Here is an 18,708-nt window from a genome sequence, read left to right on the forward strand (position 1 = left end):
GGGTTGTGCATAGGAGAGCAAGGGCCAGCACTTTGGGGCACCCCCTCTGTACCAGACTCCCCTGAGCAGAATGCTTTGGGCCGAGACCACCGGAGGCCTTGCTGGGTCCTGTCCAGCCCTCGCTGGAAGGGCTGAGGCGGGAGACAGGTAGTGTTGAACCGCCAGCTTGGGGCCCAAGCTGGAATCTGGCTCACCGCGTAATGCTGTGTTTTAAGGAGAAACTTGGGAACAGAGTGATCACTTGAGATCGATCCCCGTGGCCTTGGTGCCAGGCACCACCCAGTACATGTGTTTGGCTTTAGGACCGGGAGCGCGAGCGGGAGCGGGAGAACCGGCAGCGGGAGCGCGAGCGGGAGCGGGAGCGGGACCGAGAGCGGGAGCGCCGGCAGCGGGAGCGCGAGCGGGAGCGCGAGCGGGAGCGGGACAAGGAGCGGCAGCGGAGGAAGGAGGAGTGGGAGAGAGAGCGAGCCAAGCGGGACGAGAAGGACCGGCAGCACAGAGACCGTGACCGCGAGAAGGAGCGCGAGAAGGAGAAGGAGAAGCCGAAGCCCCGTTCCCCGCAGCCACCAAGGTAGGCCATCCTCCCCCTGGGCTCTGGGTTCGTGGCCCCGGGCCCGGAGAGAAGGGGCCTCGCCAGATGCTCACGGGTCCTATCTGCTGGCCGTAGTCCCGCGCCCATAATCGTTGCTGAGAAATGCTGGTGTGTTTTGAGGGGCGGGTGCCGCCCCCTCCCGGAACGGGTGCGTTACGGTGGGAGCGCACGCCAGGTGCCCCTTCTCGTTGCCTTAAATCGGGAAAGTTGTGAATTCCCAGTGCCCCTGCTTTGGCAGCGAGGGTAGGAGGTTGCTGGCCACCATGTGGGCTCTCGTGTCCGCCAGTGGAGGACAGGCCTCCAGGCAGCCCTTCTCTGGGTGCTCGCCTTGGTGCCCTGCATCAGGAGAGCTGCCAGGGTGACCGCAGGGTGGGCGCCGACAGCATGCAGCTCAGCAGCGGCCCTAGAGACCGGGCAGGTTCTGGGCCTTCAGCCAGCCCTTGTTTAAAATACACACGGGGGCACCAGGGTGTCCGTTGTCGTTGGCTGGTGATTGCGGCTCAGGTCGTGGTCTCACAGTCTTGGAATTAAGCACCACGTCAGGCTCTGTGTTCAGTGTCTGCTTGAGTTTTTCTCTCTCCCTCTCCCCGTCCCACTACTTGCTCTCTCTCTCTATGTCTCTAAAACAAATATATCTTTGAAAAATAAATAGAATACGTGCATATGTATATTTGAGTACTAGAGCGGGTCGGGTGATCCTCAGAAAATCACGGAACTGGAGAAGTTTGGTCTGTGTTTGCGGCCTCGTGAGAGGACATGTGTGTGCCCTGCAGTATGTCTCTTGGCAGCGGGCAAGGTCCGCGGTGTGTAGGACACTCAGCACGGAGGCGCTGCACTCGTCCTCCCCCAGACGCCGCCCAGCCCTGGCAGCAGCAACCCACTTTCTGTCTGTAGATGTGCTGCTGCTGGACATTGCACGAGTGGGGTCACACATGCGGGCTTCTGTGATTGGCTCCTTTCACTTGGCAAGATGTTTTCCGAGGTTCACGTACCCTTACTCCGCTCCCTTTTGCGCTGGCTGCTACTCTGTGGTGTGAGGGTGTGTACGGCTGTTTGTTTACCTGCTCGGCCACAGACGGACACTTAGGTTATTCCTGCCTTTCGGCTGTTGTGAACGTGAGCATTCGCGTGCACGTGTGTGTGTGGGAGTCGCTCTTGCTTCCCTTGGGCGTACAGCTCGGAGTGGAGCTGCTGGATCGTATGGTAACTGTGTTTAACCTTTGGAGGAATTTCTAGAATCTTCCTAGATAGCTGCATCCCTTCACATTCCCACCAGGAATGTGTGAGGGCTGGAACCCTCCCCCAGATGATTCATTATCGTCTACCTTTGCTGCGGTGGCGGCCGTCCTGCCGGGGGTGACCTGGGAGCTTGCTGTGGCTTCATTTTCATTTTCCTGAGCCTCTTTTCATGCGCTTCTTGGTGTATGTTCTTTAGAGAAACGTCTATTCAGATCCTTTTCCCTATTCCTTGTTTTATTATTTGCGCACTGTCTTTATTTCTGAGTTGAATGTGTTCTGGATACAAACCCCTTGTCCAGCACCCTCGTGCGCGTGCGCACCCCCACCGAACTTTGCATTCTCAGGTTCGTCTTCTTGATGATGTCCATTTTTTCTTTTTTTGAGGAAAAGCCTTTTTTACACTTTTTCCAGCTTTATTAGGCGCAGTTAACATGTGCTGACGTGTGACATTGCACAAACTTAAAATACACGGTGTGATGCGTGGCCCTGCCTCCGTGCCGCAGAACGGCCTCCGCTGTCCGTCAGCACCGGCACCGCCGCACGTGCATGGGGAGAACACGACAGATCTACCCTCGTGGCAGCTTTCACGGGCACAAGCCAGAATCCCTCGCTGCAGCTCCTGTGGCTACACGAGATCCTCAGACTTACTCCTCTTCTGACTGGAGTGGGAGCAGCTCCCCGTGTCTGGCAGCCTCAGCCCTGGCACCCGCTGTTCTGCTGTTGGTCTCCATGAGCGCGGCTCTGTTAGGCTCCAGTTAGAAGGGGTGCCTGGGGGTCTCAGTCATTCGGCACCTGCCCACGGATCAGGTTGCGATCCCAGCATCTTGGGACGAGCATTGGGCTCCCTGATCGACAGGAAGCCTGCTTCTCCCTCTCCCATTCCCCTGCTTTCTTCCCTTTCTTGCTCTCCCCCCCCCCCCCCCCCCCCCTCTCTCTCTCTCTCTCTGTGAAATAAATACTCTTTAAGGGAAAGAAAAGGATGCCACATGTAAGTGACCAGGCACAGTGAGAACAGAGACGCTTTCTTTGTCTGACTTACTCAGCCCACTTCTCAGTCGCCATCGGAGTCCTCACCGAGGGCGGGACAAGCCTCCTTTCCGTGGCTGAGCCGTAACCATCGTGCGGTCCGTCCACATTGCCTTGATCGTGTGTCCAGCCACAGGCTCCTGTTGAGAACACGGCTGAGGCGAGCAGGCGAGTGCAGACGTCTCTTTCTGATCTCATGTCCTCTGGGTGCTTAGCCGGAAGTGGGGGCCGGGCCACGCCGGCTTCCCTTTCCCTCATCCTCACTGACACGGTGACCAGCTCTGCTTTGGATTTCGGCCACTTGAAGAGGTGGGGCGTGATACCTCATTGTGGGTTTGACCTGCGTGTCCCTCCCTGATCATTAGAGGTGCTGAGCATCTTTTCACGGACCTGTTAGCCGTCTGGATGTCCTCTTTTACAAAATGGTCAGGAAATTGCCCATTTTAAGTCCGATTTCTTTTGGCTCTTGAGTTGTACGAATTTCTTGGCATAGTTTGTGTGTTAACCCCTTATCTGGTAGATGGTTTGTACTTATTTTTTCTTATTCTTGTAGGTTGTCTTTTCGTTTTATTATTATTTTTTTCTGTGCAAAAGCTTTTTAGTTGAATGTGGTCCTGCTTATTTATTAATTCATTTTCCATCCTCAGATATATATTTTTTATATAAGTTCCATTAATTAACGCATATTGTATTACTAGTCTCGGGGTAGAGTGCAGTGATCACACTTATTTATGCTTTATCTTGTTTCCTGTGCTGCAGATGTCTTGATCAGACAGACTTTACTGAGATGCGTATCAAGGAGCTTTTGTTCCCGTGTTTTCTTCTAGGAACTTCATGGTTTTGGGTCATCTCACCATTTTGAGTCTTTAATCCACGTGGAGTTATTTGTGGCGCAGTGTGAGGTGGGGGTCCAGTTTCATTCTGCCGGTGGCTTTCTAGTGTCCCCAACACCATTCATTGAAGGGACTGCCCTTACCCGTTGCATGTTCTTGCCTTCTGTGTCGTGATGGGCTGTATATGTGTGGGTTTCTTTCTGGGCTTTCATTTCTGTTCCATTGCCCTGTGTCTGTTCTTGTTTTTTAGTTTTTGGGTTTTTGTACGTAACCTCTATACCCAGCATGGGGCTTGAACTCACGACTCTGAGACCAAGAGTCCTGCACTCTGTGGGCTGAGCCCGCTAGGCGCCCGGATCTGTGGCTGTTTTTACGTGATACTGTGCAGTTGGGATGACTCAGACTTAATGATGCAGTCTGAGATCGGGAAGCCTGACGCCTCCAGCTTTGTTCTTGCTCTGGCTCTTTGGCTCTATTGACAGAGATCACAAGCAGGCAGAGAGGCAGGCAGAGAGAGGAGGAAGCAGGCTCCCCGCTGAGCAGAGAGCCCGATGCGGGGCTCAATCCCAGAACCCTGAGATCATGACCTGAGCCGAAGGCAGAGAGGCTTTAACCCACTGAGCCACCCAGGCGGCCCGGGGACATTTTTATAGTATCCTTTCTTCCAGTCAGTGAACATGGGATATATGTCTCTTTATCTGTGTGGTCTTCAGTTTCTTCCATTAATGTCTTATAATTTTCAGTATCTATATCTTTCACCCCCCTTGGCTCAATTTATTTCTGTGTACTTTTTTTTTTTTAAGATTTTTATGTATTTTTAAGAGTAGGGAGGGGAGGGGCAGATGGAGAGGGAGAAACAGACTTCCACTGAGCAGAGAGCCTGATGCAGGGCTTGATCCCAGGACCCTGGGGATCAGTACCTGAGCGGAAGGCAGACGCTTAACCATCTCAGCCACCCAGTCACCCCCAGTGTTTTTTGTTTTTTTTTTTTAAGATTTTATTTGTCAGAAAGAGCACTGGCAGGCAGAGGCAGAGGGAGAAGCAGCCTCCCTGCGGAGCAAGGAGCCTAAAGTAGGACTTGATCCCAGGACGCTGGGATCATGACCCAAGCTGAAGGCAGCCACTTAAGTGACTGAGCGGCCCAGGTGTCCCCCAGTGTACTTTGATGCGGTTGTTAATGAGAATGTTCCTTGGTTGTTTTTTTCGGGTTGTTAGTGTGTAAGAATGCAACAGATTTTGTGTGTGACATTGACTTTGTATCCTTTGTTTCCTTTGTACCGAATTTATTTGTCAGTTACAGTTTTTTGGTGGATGAAGCCAGGCTCCTGTTCTCTCTGCTGAGACCAGCCCCTTGTGCAGCTGTTTCTGGCAGGAAGCAGCAGGTGCGCAGTCTCTGTGAGCACAGGTTTTCACTCTTCCCTTCCTCCAGATCGTGATAGATTGTCCTCAGTAATGTGCTGTATTTTCTCATACTTTCCTAACATTGGGCAAAACAATGTTTTTAAAGAACATTCAGAATGCACTGAACATTGCGGACGCGCTGAGACCGCTGTTTTCCGACAGCTTTATGACCGTCCGGGCCGCGGCGGCCTCTTGACGCTGTCCTGAAGGTGTAGCTGCGTGCGAGCGGCAGCGCTCGATTCTCGTCTTCCTAGCGTTGGGCCATTGCAGCCCCGTTTTGATAGAAGCCCTTTTCCCCAAGATGCGCAGGACAAGTGCAGTGCGGGCTCCACGGCGGGGCTGTGTCTGCTCTGGGAGCGCTGCTGGAGCAGGAGGCCCAGCTCCCTCTGCTCACGCCTCAGACTTCGCTGACCATCGGCCTGTGCCCCGCCTCCGTGTCTCCAGGACGAGGCTCACATCTTGCTGCTGGGAGGGGCCTCCCCGCCTGCTCCCGCCCTGCTAGATAGTTCGTCGTGGCTCTTAGCGCTCCTTGATGTCACGTGACTGTGGACGATGTGTTACCACCTGTTGCCTTCTTCAGCGCAGTCCCCTGCAGGCCGCCACAGCATCGGGCCCCCCGTCGCAGCCCAGGCCAGAGCTGGAGCCCACAGACACTTGATGGTGCTGTTAGTAAGTTTGGGGTTGGGTAGTAGCCTCCCTTGTTACTTTGTCATAGCGAACATTGCAGGACTGATGAAGTTGCGGACGGAGTTCGGCTCTCCAGGTGCCTAAAAGCTGTTTTCCCGCGTGTCCAGATGCCTGGTCTGGAAAGAAGAGACACAGGGAAGATGGGCAGATGATGTCGAGGCTGTGACTCTGCCCCGTCACTCTCTGGCATCCCGAGGCATATCCGCTGGTCCACTCCAGTGCTTGGATGGCTTTCGAGTGTGTTTCCTCCTACGTACTCTGGCTACGGACCGCCGTCCCCCATCCCCTCCACATGTCCTGCTTGTTTCCAAGAAGCCAGATAGCTCCAAGTCAAGTGTCTGTGTGTCCAGCTCAGGGACATTTTTATACACCTGAGTGTACTTTTAGCACCTCTTGGAGGGAGGACAGCTGTGCAAGTGGCCGTGTCCATCTCTGCTTGTTGCTAACTCGTGGGACAGATGCCCTTCTGGCCCTCGTGTTCCCGGTGCTGCCTGGCCCCTCCACGGGGTATGCATGTGAATCCAAAAAGACTGCTTTGTACTGGCTTAGGCCCCAGGCACCAGATCCCTGTGAAGACCAGCCTCAAGCCCTGCATTTGCACAGCCTCGGGCCTTCGGGTGAAGGGCAGGGTCAGTGGGAGCGCTGAGCCAGCTGGGGCAGGTTCAGGAGGCGGGACTATGTGGATTCTTCCTAAAATGAGATGCAGCTTTCTCACCAGACCGGGCAGACCTGCTCTCCCCTGGTGTCTTCTTCCTTTTGCTAGTCTCCCCTCCCGCTCCCTTTCCTTCCCCAGACCCTCACTCATGCTCCTGTGGGCAGAGGCAGGTGTGCCCTGTTCCTTGGTCTGGATTCAGCCTCTCATTGCTGCTGGGGAGTCTTGAACCCCATCTTTGATCACCCTGGCTGGAACCCCGCCAGCCCTGGGCCAGCACAAAGGGCTAGGGTTTCCCCAGAGCAGAATTTCCAGCACGGTCCTCCTGTTTCCTTTCCCTTTGAGCACCGGAGCTGGCGTGACCACTTTAGGAGGCGGCTGAATTTCCCTGCCTAGTACGTTTGTGTCGGCTCCCTTTTCTAGATCAGTTTACTTACCTACCTAGGACAGGGTGGGGATTTTACATCAACAGCTGGATGGGAAGCACTTTTCTCCCCTCAAGTAGGAGACAGTCATGACTGCATTCAGAGTGGAGTGGGAAGCCTTCGTCTTTGCTGGTGCTCGAGGACGCTGCAGTGGGGTCGGATTGGCCCCAGGACTGCTCGTTGCAGAGTCAGATGGGCACACGTGGCAGTTGGTGAGGATAGACTCGGTGTGGCTTGTCTGCGGCCGGCGAGAGCTCTTGCTACCCAGATGCCCGTGGCCCAGCAGCGGGGCACAGCCTTGGCCCGGTGGGGTGAGGTGCGGCGAGGACCATGTGCCGGCAGAGTGCCCGGCTCCCTGGGTCTTAGCCCCCCAGCCCCCCGCCCCCACCGCCGTCCCCTGTCTCCTCTGTCCTTCTCCCGCCTGCCCCGCCGGAGCCGGGCCATTCCCACGGGGCTGCTTGGCAAGTGTTTTCTGTGGAACATCTCCCTCCGGGGGTTCTGACGAGCTTTCCTCTAGATGGCCAAGGCTCGGGGCCGTGGTCTCTTGCCCCCTTTAGGGTTCCCGGCTGGAATTAGGCCTTGAGCAGAACCTTGTAAGCATTTCTGTGGAACGCATCTATGTAAATAGAGGGAAATCCCTTTCGTGAAACCTTCTGATCTTTAGCCGAGCCAGTGGGCGTGCCGCCCCGGGTGGAGCTGGGCGGTAATTAGGGTGCTCTTTGGCATATGCAAATTAATTTCATTCTAGATAAAGGTAGTAATTGGGATCTTCCTGGAGGGATTGCCCAGACTGCTTAAAGCACTTCGCTCATGTTCAGATGCACGTGTGAGGTTTGGTGCCCGTTGGGGCCAAGAGGGCAGGCTCCTCACTTCCCGGGAGCTCTCCTCCGTCCTCTCGAGGGAGCCCGGTTCCTGCCTGCCGTCTCCACCGAGGGCTTCTCGTCTCAGGGTGCCAGGGGCCTGCATCCAGTGTGAGGCCCCCAGGGGCCCAGGGTGGGTTGGCGGTCGGCAGGCATTCACGCCCGTCTCGACAGGGCTCCCAGAACCCTTCCCAGAGGCCGCCACTGCCCTGGACTCCCCTCGGAGGCCGGAAGCACCAAAGCAAGGGAGGTTGGTTGTAGCCACGTGAGCTGCGCTGGAACCGCTGCCGTGTGTGTCCCGTCCGAGGCAGCACGGCCATCTGCCGCCCTAGAGAGAAGGTGACCCTCGCTCCGGTCTGCTCTGTGTTTTGCAACAACTACACATTAGGTTTCCCCTCTGCGGACTCTCCCGGTTGTCTGAGCGCCACTCTCCACTCCTGCTGCCTGTCACCCTCGCCGCAGTGTCGTGGCTCCTCAGCCCCTCTCTCGCGCAGCGCTGCGGCTTGTCGGCATCAGGACCCTGAACGTGGCAAGTTGTGCTTGATCACACGGCCCTAGACCTGCGTGCTGGTGTCCGACGACCACACCCAGATGGCTGTCAGGAGCCCCGCGGGGTGTACGTGGCCCCACGGAAGCGGGTGGGCCTTGTCCCGAGGCCGTGGCCGGCAGGTCGCCCCAGCCTCCCACTCTGCTCCCCGCGCGTGACGTTTCGTGCTTCCTGATGAGCCCAGCCCTGGAGATCGCTCCGAGCCGCTCTTGGGCCTGGCGTCAGAACAGTCAGTAATCTTTGGTTAGGGCAAAAGGCACTCGTCTGGAGATGCAATAAACCTTAGCTCACTGTCCTGACCTCTTGTCCGTCCTGGGCACGGCTGAACCGCTTGCCCCCGAGGAGGTCGTTGTGCCCGGGACGTAAGCGACTGCATGCTCCAGAAGCTGCCCGACTGCCGAAGACAAAAAGGCAGACGGTCGCATTCCCCTGTGTACTGGCGTCTAAGGCCGCACATCTGTGGTCAGCAGGGGTTGGAGAAATGCCCGCGGACACGGACGCGGCCGTGAGGCAGAAGGACGTGCCGCTGAGCCGCCTCGGCGTGACCCGCCCCTGGGGGGAACCTTGGGTTCTTACGGGGGAGGCTGCAGGGGCGGGAGCCGTGAGGAGCCTCGGGCAGCGTCATGGGCCTTGCAGCGGTCAGGAAGTGGACGGGAATGCCGCTTACCCACTGAAACAGGAGGCTTTTCTTCCTTCTGTTCAGCCAGAAGTTAAAGTGGAAGTGGGTGGGAACGGGCCTGTCCCCTCTGCTGTCCCCTCTCTCAGGTTTACTTGTTCCTGATGAAGTTCAGGGATGTTTTCGTAGTTGGAGAGTGAACGTGGTGGGTCTGTCACCGGATGCCCTCTCACTTGGGAAAGGCTGTCTGTCCTGCCCCCCCCCCACCCCACCCCCCGGGGGAACCGTCCACAGCGGTGACCCGCCCTTGGGCCCCTCTGGTCAGGACCCGGCTTCCCCCCCTGGAAATGTCAGGGTTCCGGGGTGCTGCTGTGCGCCTCACTGATGGGGCGTGCATCGGCCGGCGTTGCAGGCTTCTGTCAGGGCCTGGGGGGCACCAGAATGAGAACCGCGAGCGGCCGGTCTACGTTCTTCGCATCTTACTGTGTGTCTGTTGCGAGAGGGACCCATGGCCTGGCCAAGGCTGGAAGAGGGCTTGTAGGGCGCCGGGGTGGGTCGTAAAAACTCCGCAGAGTCTGAGACAAGGAAGAAGTGGAACTTCCACGCAAGGCGAGCATCCCAGAGGGAGGCGTGCCTTGCCGGCCCCTGGGGTCTCTTCCCAGGCGTGGCGCTCAGCAGGGTGCACTGGGGGCCCACCCAGAAGTCCCACGGAGGGGTGTGGCAGCCCAGCCACATGGACCCCCGGTGGCGGTTTCTGCCCAGGGGTTAGGGGAGGTGATCACAGCTCAGGCTTTCATCGAAAGCCCCACAGAGGCTCCCAGAATGCAGTCGCGGCCAAGCTGTCCCGTGACAAGTGCTGTGACTGGAGTGTGAAGAGTTCAGTCACTTCTAAGTCCCTTTTCCTGGACCTTTATTGGCTGCCTAGGCCTTTCGATTTTAGAAGAACACCTTTATGTTTTCTCTCGCGTCATCTTTGACCCCAAACTTGGCAGCTGCTCTGTTCGGTGTTTCCAAACACCTTGATGTCGCGGCCTCATGTCACGGACGTCTCATGCCTCTGAGCCCTGATGTGACGTGCGAGGCGTGTTGTGAGTTGTCGGGCCGGGGTTGTACTGTGTGGCGTCTGTGTTTGGCAGGCCTGGCTGCTGACCTTTGCTCCCCGGAGTCCCTCTCCAGGCCTCGAGCGGAGCCTTGGAGCCCGGAAGATAAGAGTGCGCGGTCACAGGGCTGGGGAAGGCCCCTTCCTTGGGCAGAGCGAGGCCGTTTCCCCTCTCTGTGGAGCAGGGTTTATGCAAACGCTGGCCCGCTGCCCCTGCTGCGCCCGGCCCTCCCGCCGCCTCCCCGCCCCTGCGTCTTCAGACTGTTGACCCGCTGACCTGCCCACGGGGTTTCCGATTCGGTTTGGTGCAGCGTTTGTCAGGTGGTCGGACTCTGGGGCCGGGCACCCACCTGACGCCAGCCGCACTGTCCGGGTCCTAGGCTCCGGGGCAGGGCTGCGGCCCTGCGGGGCTTCAGAGCACAGCCGCACCAGCCATGCTGCCTTACCGACAGGTCACGTTCAGCTTATGGACCTGCGCGGGGCGTCTTCTCTCCCGTCCCTGCCGGTGTGCGGCCAAGAGGCCGCTGAGGGTCGGCAGCCACGGCCATAAGAGCCACTTGGCCCTGCAGCGGCACGGGTTGGAGCCCCGGAGCCCCTTCCTTCTGCAGGGGGGCCTCGTGAGAGATGAGAACGTGTCGCTAAGACCAAGCGTTAGTAAAACTCCTGGGCCTGTGTGCTCGTCGGCATAGCAGAAGCTGTCCTCTGCAGGAGGGAAACGTTTCTTAAGTAACACTTGGGGGTTTTCTGTGATAGACATGAAACAGGGTGGGGTAGCAAAGTGTGGAGAACTTTGTAAAGAACAAAGAAAACAGTGAGGAAGGACAGACAGCCTGGACAGTGGCTGCCGGCCCACGTGGCCCCCCGCGTGGAAGTCCGAGGGCGTGCCTCCTGCCTCCGCTGGTCCTCCCCAGTGCCGGGCGTGCTTCCCCCCCGGGGTTTCCCAGGAGCTCTTTATTGGGTGTCCATTCAGTCGTTTCGCCAAAACATCTGCCATTAACGTGGACGGTTCCAGTTCTGTGTCCAAGCCAGAAACTGTTGCTCCCTGGTCCGGGTCCCCAGATCTGTGGCCCTGCTCAGCAGTGTCTGAGTCCGGTGGTCTGCAGATCACCGGTCCCGCAGCTGCTCCCTAAACGGCTTCATTCTTGTGCCGCCAGCATGGTTTTCCAAGGCCCATGGACACTGTTTATATTTTTCGTTATTTTTGCTTTTTAGGGTTAAATACATTTTAAGAAGAAACTACATCATTTCCATAAAACAAGCCAAATCATTTGTCCTAGTGAGTAACTGTTGAAAATAAGTAAAAAATGAAAATGGTTGTCTACGTACAAATTAATTAAAATCAGGACCCCCCCCATTTGCCACCCTTTGGGGAATCTGTCGTTTTGCGGGGTCACTACTAGGCCTGGTACCGGCCTTTCAGAGGGAAGGAGGCGCTGGCCGGTGGCTCGGTGTGCGTGGGCTGGCGGCCCCTCCCGGGGAAAGGGCAGCTCACCACGAAGCCCACAGTGTTACCCCCAGAGTGCCTGCGAGAGTCTCCCTGGGGAGGAAAGGTTGACTCTTGGAGGCGGCGATGGCCTGCTTTGGCCACCACTGCCCCCTCCGTGGATTTCTTTTCCGGCCATGAAGGGGACGGGCAGCGGCACTCTGTCCTTTCTCTCCCTCCCTGCTGCCAGAGCTCCCAGTACAGTTAATGGTGACAAGAGGGGTCTGTCCCTCGCTTTCTGTCTGCCCTGCTGCCCTGTCAGAGGGGCTGCAGGCCGGCCGAGCTGGGCCGCCATGCTGACTGAGGAAGAACCCCACACCGGCGTTCTTAGGACGAGAGTAGCACAGGATGGAGGGAGGAATGGCAGCCCCGGGCTGGCCTGGGACAGGCTGGCATTGACAGGTTTCACTTCCTTCTGCGATTACCTTTCCAATAATACAAGCTTCTGAACTATGGTAAACACTCTTGGGGTTTAGGGCCAATATAACAGGGATTTTATGCTTCAGTTTAATGTGTCCTTAGGGCGTTTTTAAAAATGTTTTATATAAATTCAGTTAGCCAGCACGTGGTACATGATTCGTTTCAGATGTAGTATTCAGTTGTCTAGCATTTGCATAGAAAACCCAGTACTCAGCCCATCACGCGCCCTCCTGAATGCCCGTCACCCAGTTACCCACCCCCACCTTCCAGCAACCTTCAGTTTGTTTCTAGAGTTAAGATTCTCTTCCAGTTTGCTTTGCTTTTTCCCTCTTTCTTCATGTTCATGGGTTTTGTTCCTTAAATTCTACGTATGAGTGAAACCATATGATCATTGTCTTTCTCTGATTGACTTATTTCACGCAGCCTAATACCCTCTAGTTCCATCCACGTCGTCACAGATGGCGAGATTTCATTTCTATGGATGACTGCGTAGTATTCCGTTGTGTACACATACCACATCTTCATTATCCACTCATCTGTTGATGGACATCTAGGTTCTCTCCAAAGTTTGGCTACTGTGGACGTTGCTGCTATAAACATTCGAGTGCACGTGCCCCTCCGGATTACGTTTGTATCTTTAGGGTAAATACCCAGCAGTGCAATTGCTGGGTCATAGGGGTAGCTCTGTTGTCAGCTTTTTGAGGAACCTCCGTGCTGTTTTCCAGAGTGGCTGCACCAGCTTGCATTCCCACCAACAGTGTAGGAGGGTTCCCCTTTCTCCGCATCCTCGCCAGCATCTGTCATTTCCTGCCTTGCTCATTTTAGCCATTCTGACTGGCATCTCATTGTGGTTCTGATTTGTATTTCCCTGGTGCCCAGTGATGTGGAGCACTTTTTCATGTGTCTGTTGGCCATCTGGATGTCTTCTTTGCAGAAATGTCTGTTCATGTCCTCTGCCCATTTCTTGATTGGATTCTTTGTTCTTTGGGTGTTGAGTTTGATACGTTTTTTATAGATTTTGGATACTAGCCCTTTATCTGATAGGTTGTTTGCAAATGTCTTCTCCCATTTTGTCAGTTGTCCTTTAATTTTGTTGACTATTTCCTTTGCTGTGCAGAAGCTTTTGATCTTGATGAAGCCCCAACAGTTCATTTCTGCCCTTGCTTCCCCGCCTTTGGAGATGTTTCTAGGAAGAAGTTGCTGTGGCTGAGGTCGAAGAGGTTGCTGCCTGTGTTCTCCTCAAGGATTTTGATGGATTCCTGCCTCACGTTGAGGTCTTTCAGCCATCTAGTGTCTGTTTTCGTGTGTGGTGTAAGGAAATGGTCCAGTTTCAATCTTCTGCGTGTGGCTGTCCCATGTTCCCAGCACTACTTGTGTAGGAGACTGGTTTTTTTCCTTTAAACGTTCTTTGCTGCTTTGTCAAAGATGAGTTGGCCATAAGTGGAGGGCAAGAAGTAATTTATTGCCCTTAAACGAAGAATTTGTCTTGCACCTGCTGTGTGCCGGCTCTAGAGAGAACATAGCAGACAAGGCTACCCCGTTGTTTGCAGAGTTTGCAGTACGGTGGGGAATTCTCTAAGTCGTTACACCCAAAAAAGTGAGTACCAGTGTGTTTAGTGTCCGTGAAGGAGAAAGAAGAACATGTTCCTCCAGGAAGGACACGTGCGTGGAGACTGTCTGTGGTGTTGGCTCTGCTTGTCATGCTGGCAGTGAGCTCTGTGGCCCTGGTGGGTGACCCGTTACTTGTCAGGCTCCCCCTGAAGCAGGCGCTTATGCTGCCACCCTGCTCTGTTTCCTTCACCGGCGGCACTGCTGTCACAGAGGACGGTCCCAGAGTGGCTAACACCTCTGATTTTAGCCGTCAAGCTGAGCCACCAAAGAAGGAGGCCGCCGCTGCGGGACCTCAGGTGAAGCGAGCGGATGAGTGGAAGGACCCTTGGCGCCGGTCCAAGTCTCCCAAGAAGAAACTCGGGGTGTCCGTCTCCCCTAGCCGGGCACGAAGGCGCCGGAAAACATCAGCCTCATCGGCCTCTGCCTCCAATTCCTCCAGGTAAGGGGGCTGGCCAGTCACAGTGACGGTGCACGGACGCCGCCAGAGGGCTACCCCACGCTGGCCCGAGGACAGTCAGCAGGGCTCAAGGGGCGCCTGTTGGTCTAGAAGAGATTCACTGAGTAACTGGGGCGCTGGGGCATCAGCGGCAGACAGGGCTGAGGCTTACAACTTCTGTAAGGCTTCACACCCCCAAAAGGAACGGTTGACCTCAGCCAGGATGCTGGCAACCCAGAACGGAGACCCGGTGAGGGGGCCAGCGAGGCAGGGAGAGCTCACACGGTCCCTCTGGGAGAGACCCCATGAGGCAGAAGGCCAGGAGGATGGCGCGAGCCCGGCCATGGAGGCAGCCCCTCTCTTCCTCCCGCGGTGTGGGCTGCAGCGTGCCTGGGTGGGAACAAGCAGGCAGGCCCGCAGTGGGGGTGGGAGGCCGGCAGGACCCCGCCATGCTAGCCAGGGCCTGGGGAGGTCAGTGCCCAGATGGGTAGAGAGGAATCCATGTGTGACCGCACGGGGGGCTCTGTCCAGCCGGGGCCTGGAAGCTGCCCGCCAGCAGTAGTGAGCACACACCTACCCACGTCTTGCTTTCTAAACCCTGTTCCCACCAGAAAGGGAACTGGACTGCGGCACGCCCACAGAGGGGTCCAGAGGCCGGGTGGGCGTGGGTGTGTGGCCAGGTGGCCGGTGTGCACAGGCAGGGATGGAGGACGAGGGGGGTGCGGGAGCAGGTGGCCTGGGGCCACGTCACCTGGGTCGGCACCTGAGGATAGCGGGTCCCGGCGGCCAGGCTGGAGGTGGAGGAAGACCGGCCCCTCCCCCAGCCCTGTCCTTGGACACTCTAGGTCATCGTCACGGTCGTCCTCGTACTCTGGCTCCGGCTCGTCCCGCTCGCGCTCCCGCTCGTCCTCCTACAGCTCCTACTCCAGCCGGTCTTCCAGACGCAGCTCGTTCTCAGGCAGCCGGTCCAGGTATGTGCGCCGCCGGCCACTGGGGGCAGCGGGGGCGCGTCTGGGCAAGGCCGCACTGTGCACCGGCATCCCGCCAGGCACGGCCTGAGCCGCGTTTCGAGGTCACTTCGGAGGAGCGTGAAATGTGTGCAGGTCGCCAGGTAACAAGCTGCTGGCGTCGAGGGCTCAGCGCACGGGCCCGTGTCGGGAGGCGGCTCGGAAGCAGCCCCCCAGGGCCTGTGTTGTGTGTGCACTGAAGTCAGAAGACAAGGCACTGTGTGGCCACGTCCTGTGGACCTGCACTACCTGCTGGGCCACTAGCCACGGGCGGTGATTCACATTCTCATTCAGTTACGGCTTTACAGTGTGCGCGCCCCGACTGCAGGCCTCCGAGGCCGTTTCCGTCTTCATAGGACGTTCTGTGGACGCCTCTAGAAGGGTCAGACAACACGTGTGTTTTTTCCACTGAAGAGAGACACTGGCATTTTAGAGGATTCTCCATTGTTGTCTGTGTAGGGACAGTCCCCAGTTAACAGAACAAACAGGCCTATTCAGGCTCTGTGTCTGCTGCTTCAGTCTTTCCAGCCCGTTCAGGTGGCCTGCGCTGCAGGGCACCCCTGCGTGGGGAGACCCCCGGCCCCTCTCCTTTCCCTTCCCCCCATTCAGGGTTGAGTTAGGAGAGGAGAAGGGCGAGGCCAGAGGACGGTGGGGGTGGAGGACGGCCCGTCGGGGGCGCCACACAGTCACCCCCCCAGCTCCACCGTCTCCATAGGGCACCGCAGCCGCCCGGGAAGGCCACAGTGGGGAGGAGATGAGAGACCCTGTTGGCGCAGGTGGTGCCCGGGCCACACGCACACGGTGTGCGCAGGGTCGTGTGCTCCGGCTCCGACCTCCTGCAGTTAGCGGGGGCCTCCGTCCCCGGGGCGGGAACCCCCAGCCCAGCCAAGGAGCGTCAGGAGGGAGGACCCGGGCACTTCTTCCACACCCCTGTCTCCAAAACCTCAGGGTGTGAGATTGCAGGGGCCCCGCGTTATTTTACCGGTGCCGTGGCTTGGTGGGAAACGGGGCCTTGGGTGCAAGTGTCTACAAGTCGGAAGAGAACGCCAGCGCGGGGGCCTTGCGGAAGCCTGCCTCCCGAGGGGTGCAGAGCCGGATCCCGGGACAGCGGAGTCGTGGCCAGGCCGGGCCGGCCTCCAGAACTTCCCACCAGCGTCCCCAGCCTGGGGCTCTCCGCCCTTGCCGCTGACACATGAACCTGGAGCCCATCACCGTTTCCTTCCACGGGCGCAGCGCCCGGGCTTCGCCAGGCCCTACCTCGTGCTGCTCGCCCCCGCCCGCCCCACCCCACTTTCCAGCCCCCTGGGCCTCAGGGCTCCACTCCCCTGCTCAACCCTCCGTCCTGCCTGTGTCGCTGAGTCTATGCTGGACTTCCCAGCAGCGCAGAGTGTGTGCCTCATGGCTGCCGGGCCTCCTGCAGGATCTGTCGCTGCTTCGCCATCTCCTGTGCTGCAGGGGAGGCCCGAGAGCTGCCCAAAAGTCATTTCGGACGTACAGCAGCTGAGGAGAGCCTGGCAGTAGCGTCCTCTGTGCAGCTGGGTGACATCCCCGGCGTGCTTCCGTGCAGACGGGCCCTGCGGTGCTCCCTCCTCATGCGTCTGCTTCCTCCTAGGTCCCGCTCCTTCTCCTCGTCTCCCTCCCCGTCTCCAACGCCGTCCCCACACAGACCTTCTGTTAGAACCAAGGGGGAGCCTGCTCCACCGCCTGGGAAAGCAGGGTAAGTGCCCCGTGAGGCAGGCTCTCCTGCTGTCTCTCTGCCCCCCGTGGCCTCTGTGAGGAAGTCCCAGTGAGAACCCTAGGCAGGTGGGCAGAGGTGTCGGGGGATCAGGCTTGGGGGCCCCAGGCCACAATGTAGCCTCTCTCTTCCTGGCCTGTGGACTTCAAGGCCACGCTCACCTCGGCACACCTGCACCCCTGCGTGGACCGTGCCGATGGCCGTGCTCCTTCGGGTCAGACCACTGCGCTTGCCAGGGGCAGGCCTTGCTGTTTTTACCAGCGGGCACGAGGGTGGTGGTTGCCGTCGTGCTTCCAGGGCCGTGTCCAGGGTGTGCAGAGAGGGGCGGCCTGCCGGACAGGCCTCGTTCGCACACGCTGCTCCAGCGGGGAGTTCCGCTGATCCTCGTCAACAGTTGTGACTGATGTGGCAAGTTAGAAACCCCGGGAGCTTACCACCCGGTTACAACCCGTAATAGGTGGTGTCTTAGGTTGCAGCCATGCCCACGCACCCCCCCCCCCCGCCCTGCCAAGGGAAAGCAGGCTCCTTTCCTGAGCAGGGCACTGAAAGGCAGCCAGTGGTGCGACTGACCCTGCGGGCGAGGCCGGTGCCTGTGTGTGGTGCCAGCGCCCCCCCTGCTTTGTCCCCTGTCCTCACATGTGCAACTCACTTAGTGGCCAGTAGCCTGGTGCTCGCCAGGTGGACGGCACTGAAACGCTCCGCGCTGCCGATGGGCGCCCGGAACGGAGGCTGCCAGCAGCCCTCGGGAGCGCGTGGGCACCCGGAGCCACCCACCCCCGCGGAGGGCACGGTGTGCAGGCGTGACTGATGCCCGGGCTCACAGCCGTCCAAACCGGGCCATGTGCTGGGACCTCGAGAACACGGGAGGCAGCGTGTGGGCGCGTCTTGGCCGCCCCCGTCGCTGTGCTCAGCGGCTCGCCTTTGCCCACAACGTGGCTCCCTGCTGATTGCACCGGCCCCAGGACGGTCAGCGGGGTCCTCGCCCCACACCTAGAGCGCAGAAAAGCTTTTGGGGTTCTTTACATTGCAGTGTGGGTCCCGCACGCGAGGGGTCCTGGTGGCCTTGGAGGTTTGCCCCATGAGTGGGGCCAGCAGCCGGGGTGAGGCACGTTCCGGAGGAAGCGCCGGCTCCATGGTTCTCGGGGCTCCTCACGCGGACCTGTCTTGTGCCCGTGGGGCCGGCTCTGACCCCATCCCCATCTCCCATCACAGAGAGAAGTCAGTGAAGAAGCCAGCCCCACCTCCAGCCCCACCTCAGGCCCCCAAAACCGCTGCTCCAGCCCCCGAGCCCGCCAAGCCAGGAGACCCACGGGAAGCCAGGAGGAGGCAGCGGCAAGCTCGGACCCCCCCCAGGAGGTGAGCAAACGGGCTTCCAGCTGGTTCCCGGGGCAAGCAGCTGAGGCCGGGGCCTGCCGTTCCCTGTCCTGTGTGGCTCTCCTGTCTTGTCACCTCCCTGAGCCTCAGTTTCCCCTGATCATGGCGACAGAGGTGTGGTCGTGCGGGATGCAGGCGCCCCTCGACAGCGAGGTCTTCCCAGAACGGGGCAGTGCTGCTGTGGGACGCCGAGAAGGCCGGCGTCTTTCTCTGGAGGAGAACTCGCACTTAGAAGCACGCAGAGCCCCACGCACCGTGAGCTGGCCGGTCGGGGGGCGCGGCAGCCACACGGCGGGCTTCTCTGTGTTGCAGGCGGACGGTCAGCGGCAGCGGCAGCGGCAGCAGCTACAGCGGCTCCAGCTCCAGATCCAGGTCATTGTCAGCACCTCCCTGGCCCCCTGAACCCTGGCCACCTCCCCCTCGGGCCCGCACACCGGAGCCCTCCCGCCGGCCCGCCCGTCGTGCTCGAGGCGCCCAGGGGGCAGCCAGTCAAGTAGGAAAGAATGCGGCGCCTGAGCTGTCGGAAGAGAAGACGCCTCCCACCAGTGCTTAGGTTCCCGGAGCGGACGTGCTCCTTCATTTCCACGCCGCCCAGATCTTCCTCCGAGAGGTTCAGAGACCCAGTCTCTAAACAGAACTGGGTCCCGGTTTTCTCCCCCGGGCCT

At 58.5% G+C, this 18,708-nt stretch overlaps 1 protein-coding gene across 4 annotated transcripts in view; it reads left to right on the forward strand.

Annotated features, from left to right (window-relative positions):
• Window positions 1-18,708, forward strand: part of ZC3H18 (zinc finger CCCH-type containing 18) — a 60,105-nt gene that overhangs the window by 37,306 nt on the left and 4,091 nt on the right. For all 4 annotated transcript variants that reach the window (XM_045076422.1, XM_045076423.1, XM_004753835.3 and 1 more), the window contains 6 exons: window positions 303-571; window positions 13,739-13,930; window positions 14,773-14,898; window positions 16,547-16,651; window positions 17,882-18,025; window positions 18,356-18,415. In XM_045076422.1, the coding sequence (XP_044932357.1) occupies window positions 303-571; window positions 13,739-13,930; window positions 14,773-14,898; window positions 16,547-16,651; window positions 17,882-18,025; window positions 18,356-18,415 (896 nt within the window). The remainder of the gene's footprint in view (window positions 1-302; window positions 572-13,738; window positions 13,931-14,772; window positions 14,899-16,546; window positions 16,652-17,881; window positions 18,026-18,355; window positions 18,416-18,708) is intronic.

This window comes from Mustela putorius, unplaced genomic scaffold (assembly GCF_011764305.1).
Source record: "Mustela putorius furo isolate JIRA1106 unplaced genomic scaffold, ASM1176430v1.1 tig00000174_pilon_pilon_pilon, whole genome shotgun sequence".
NCBI lineage: Eukaryota > Metazoa > Chordata > Mammalia > Carnivora > Mustelidae > Mustela > Mustela putorius.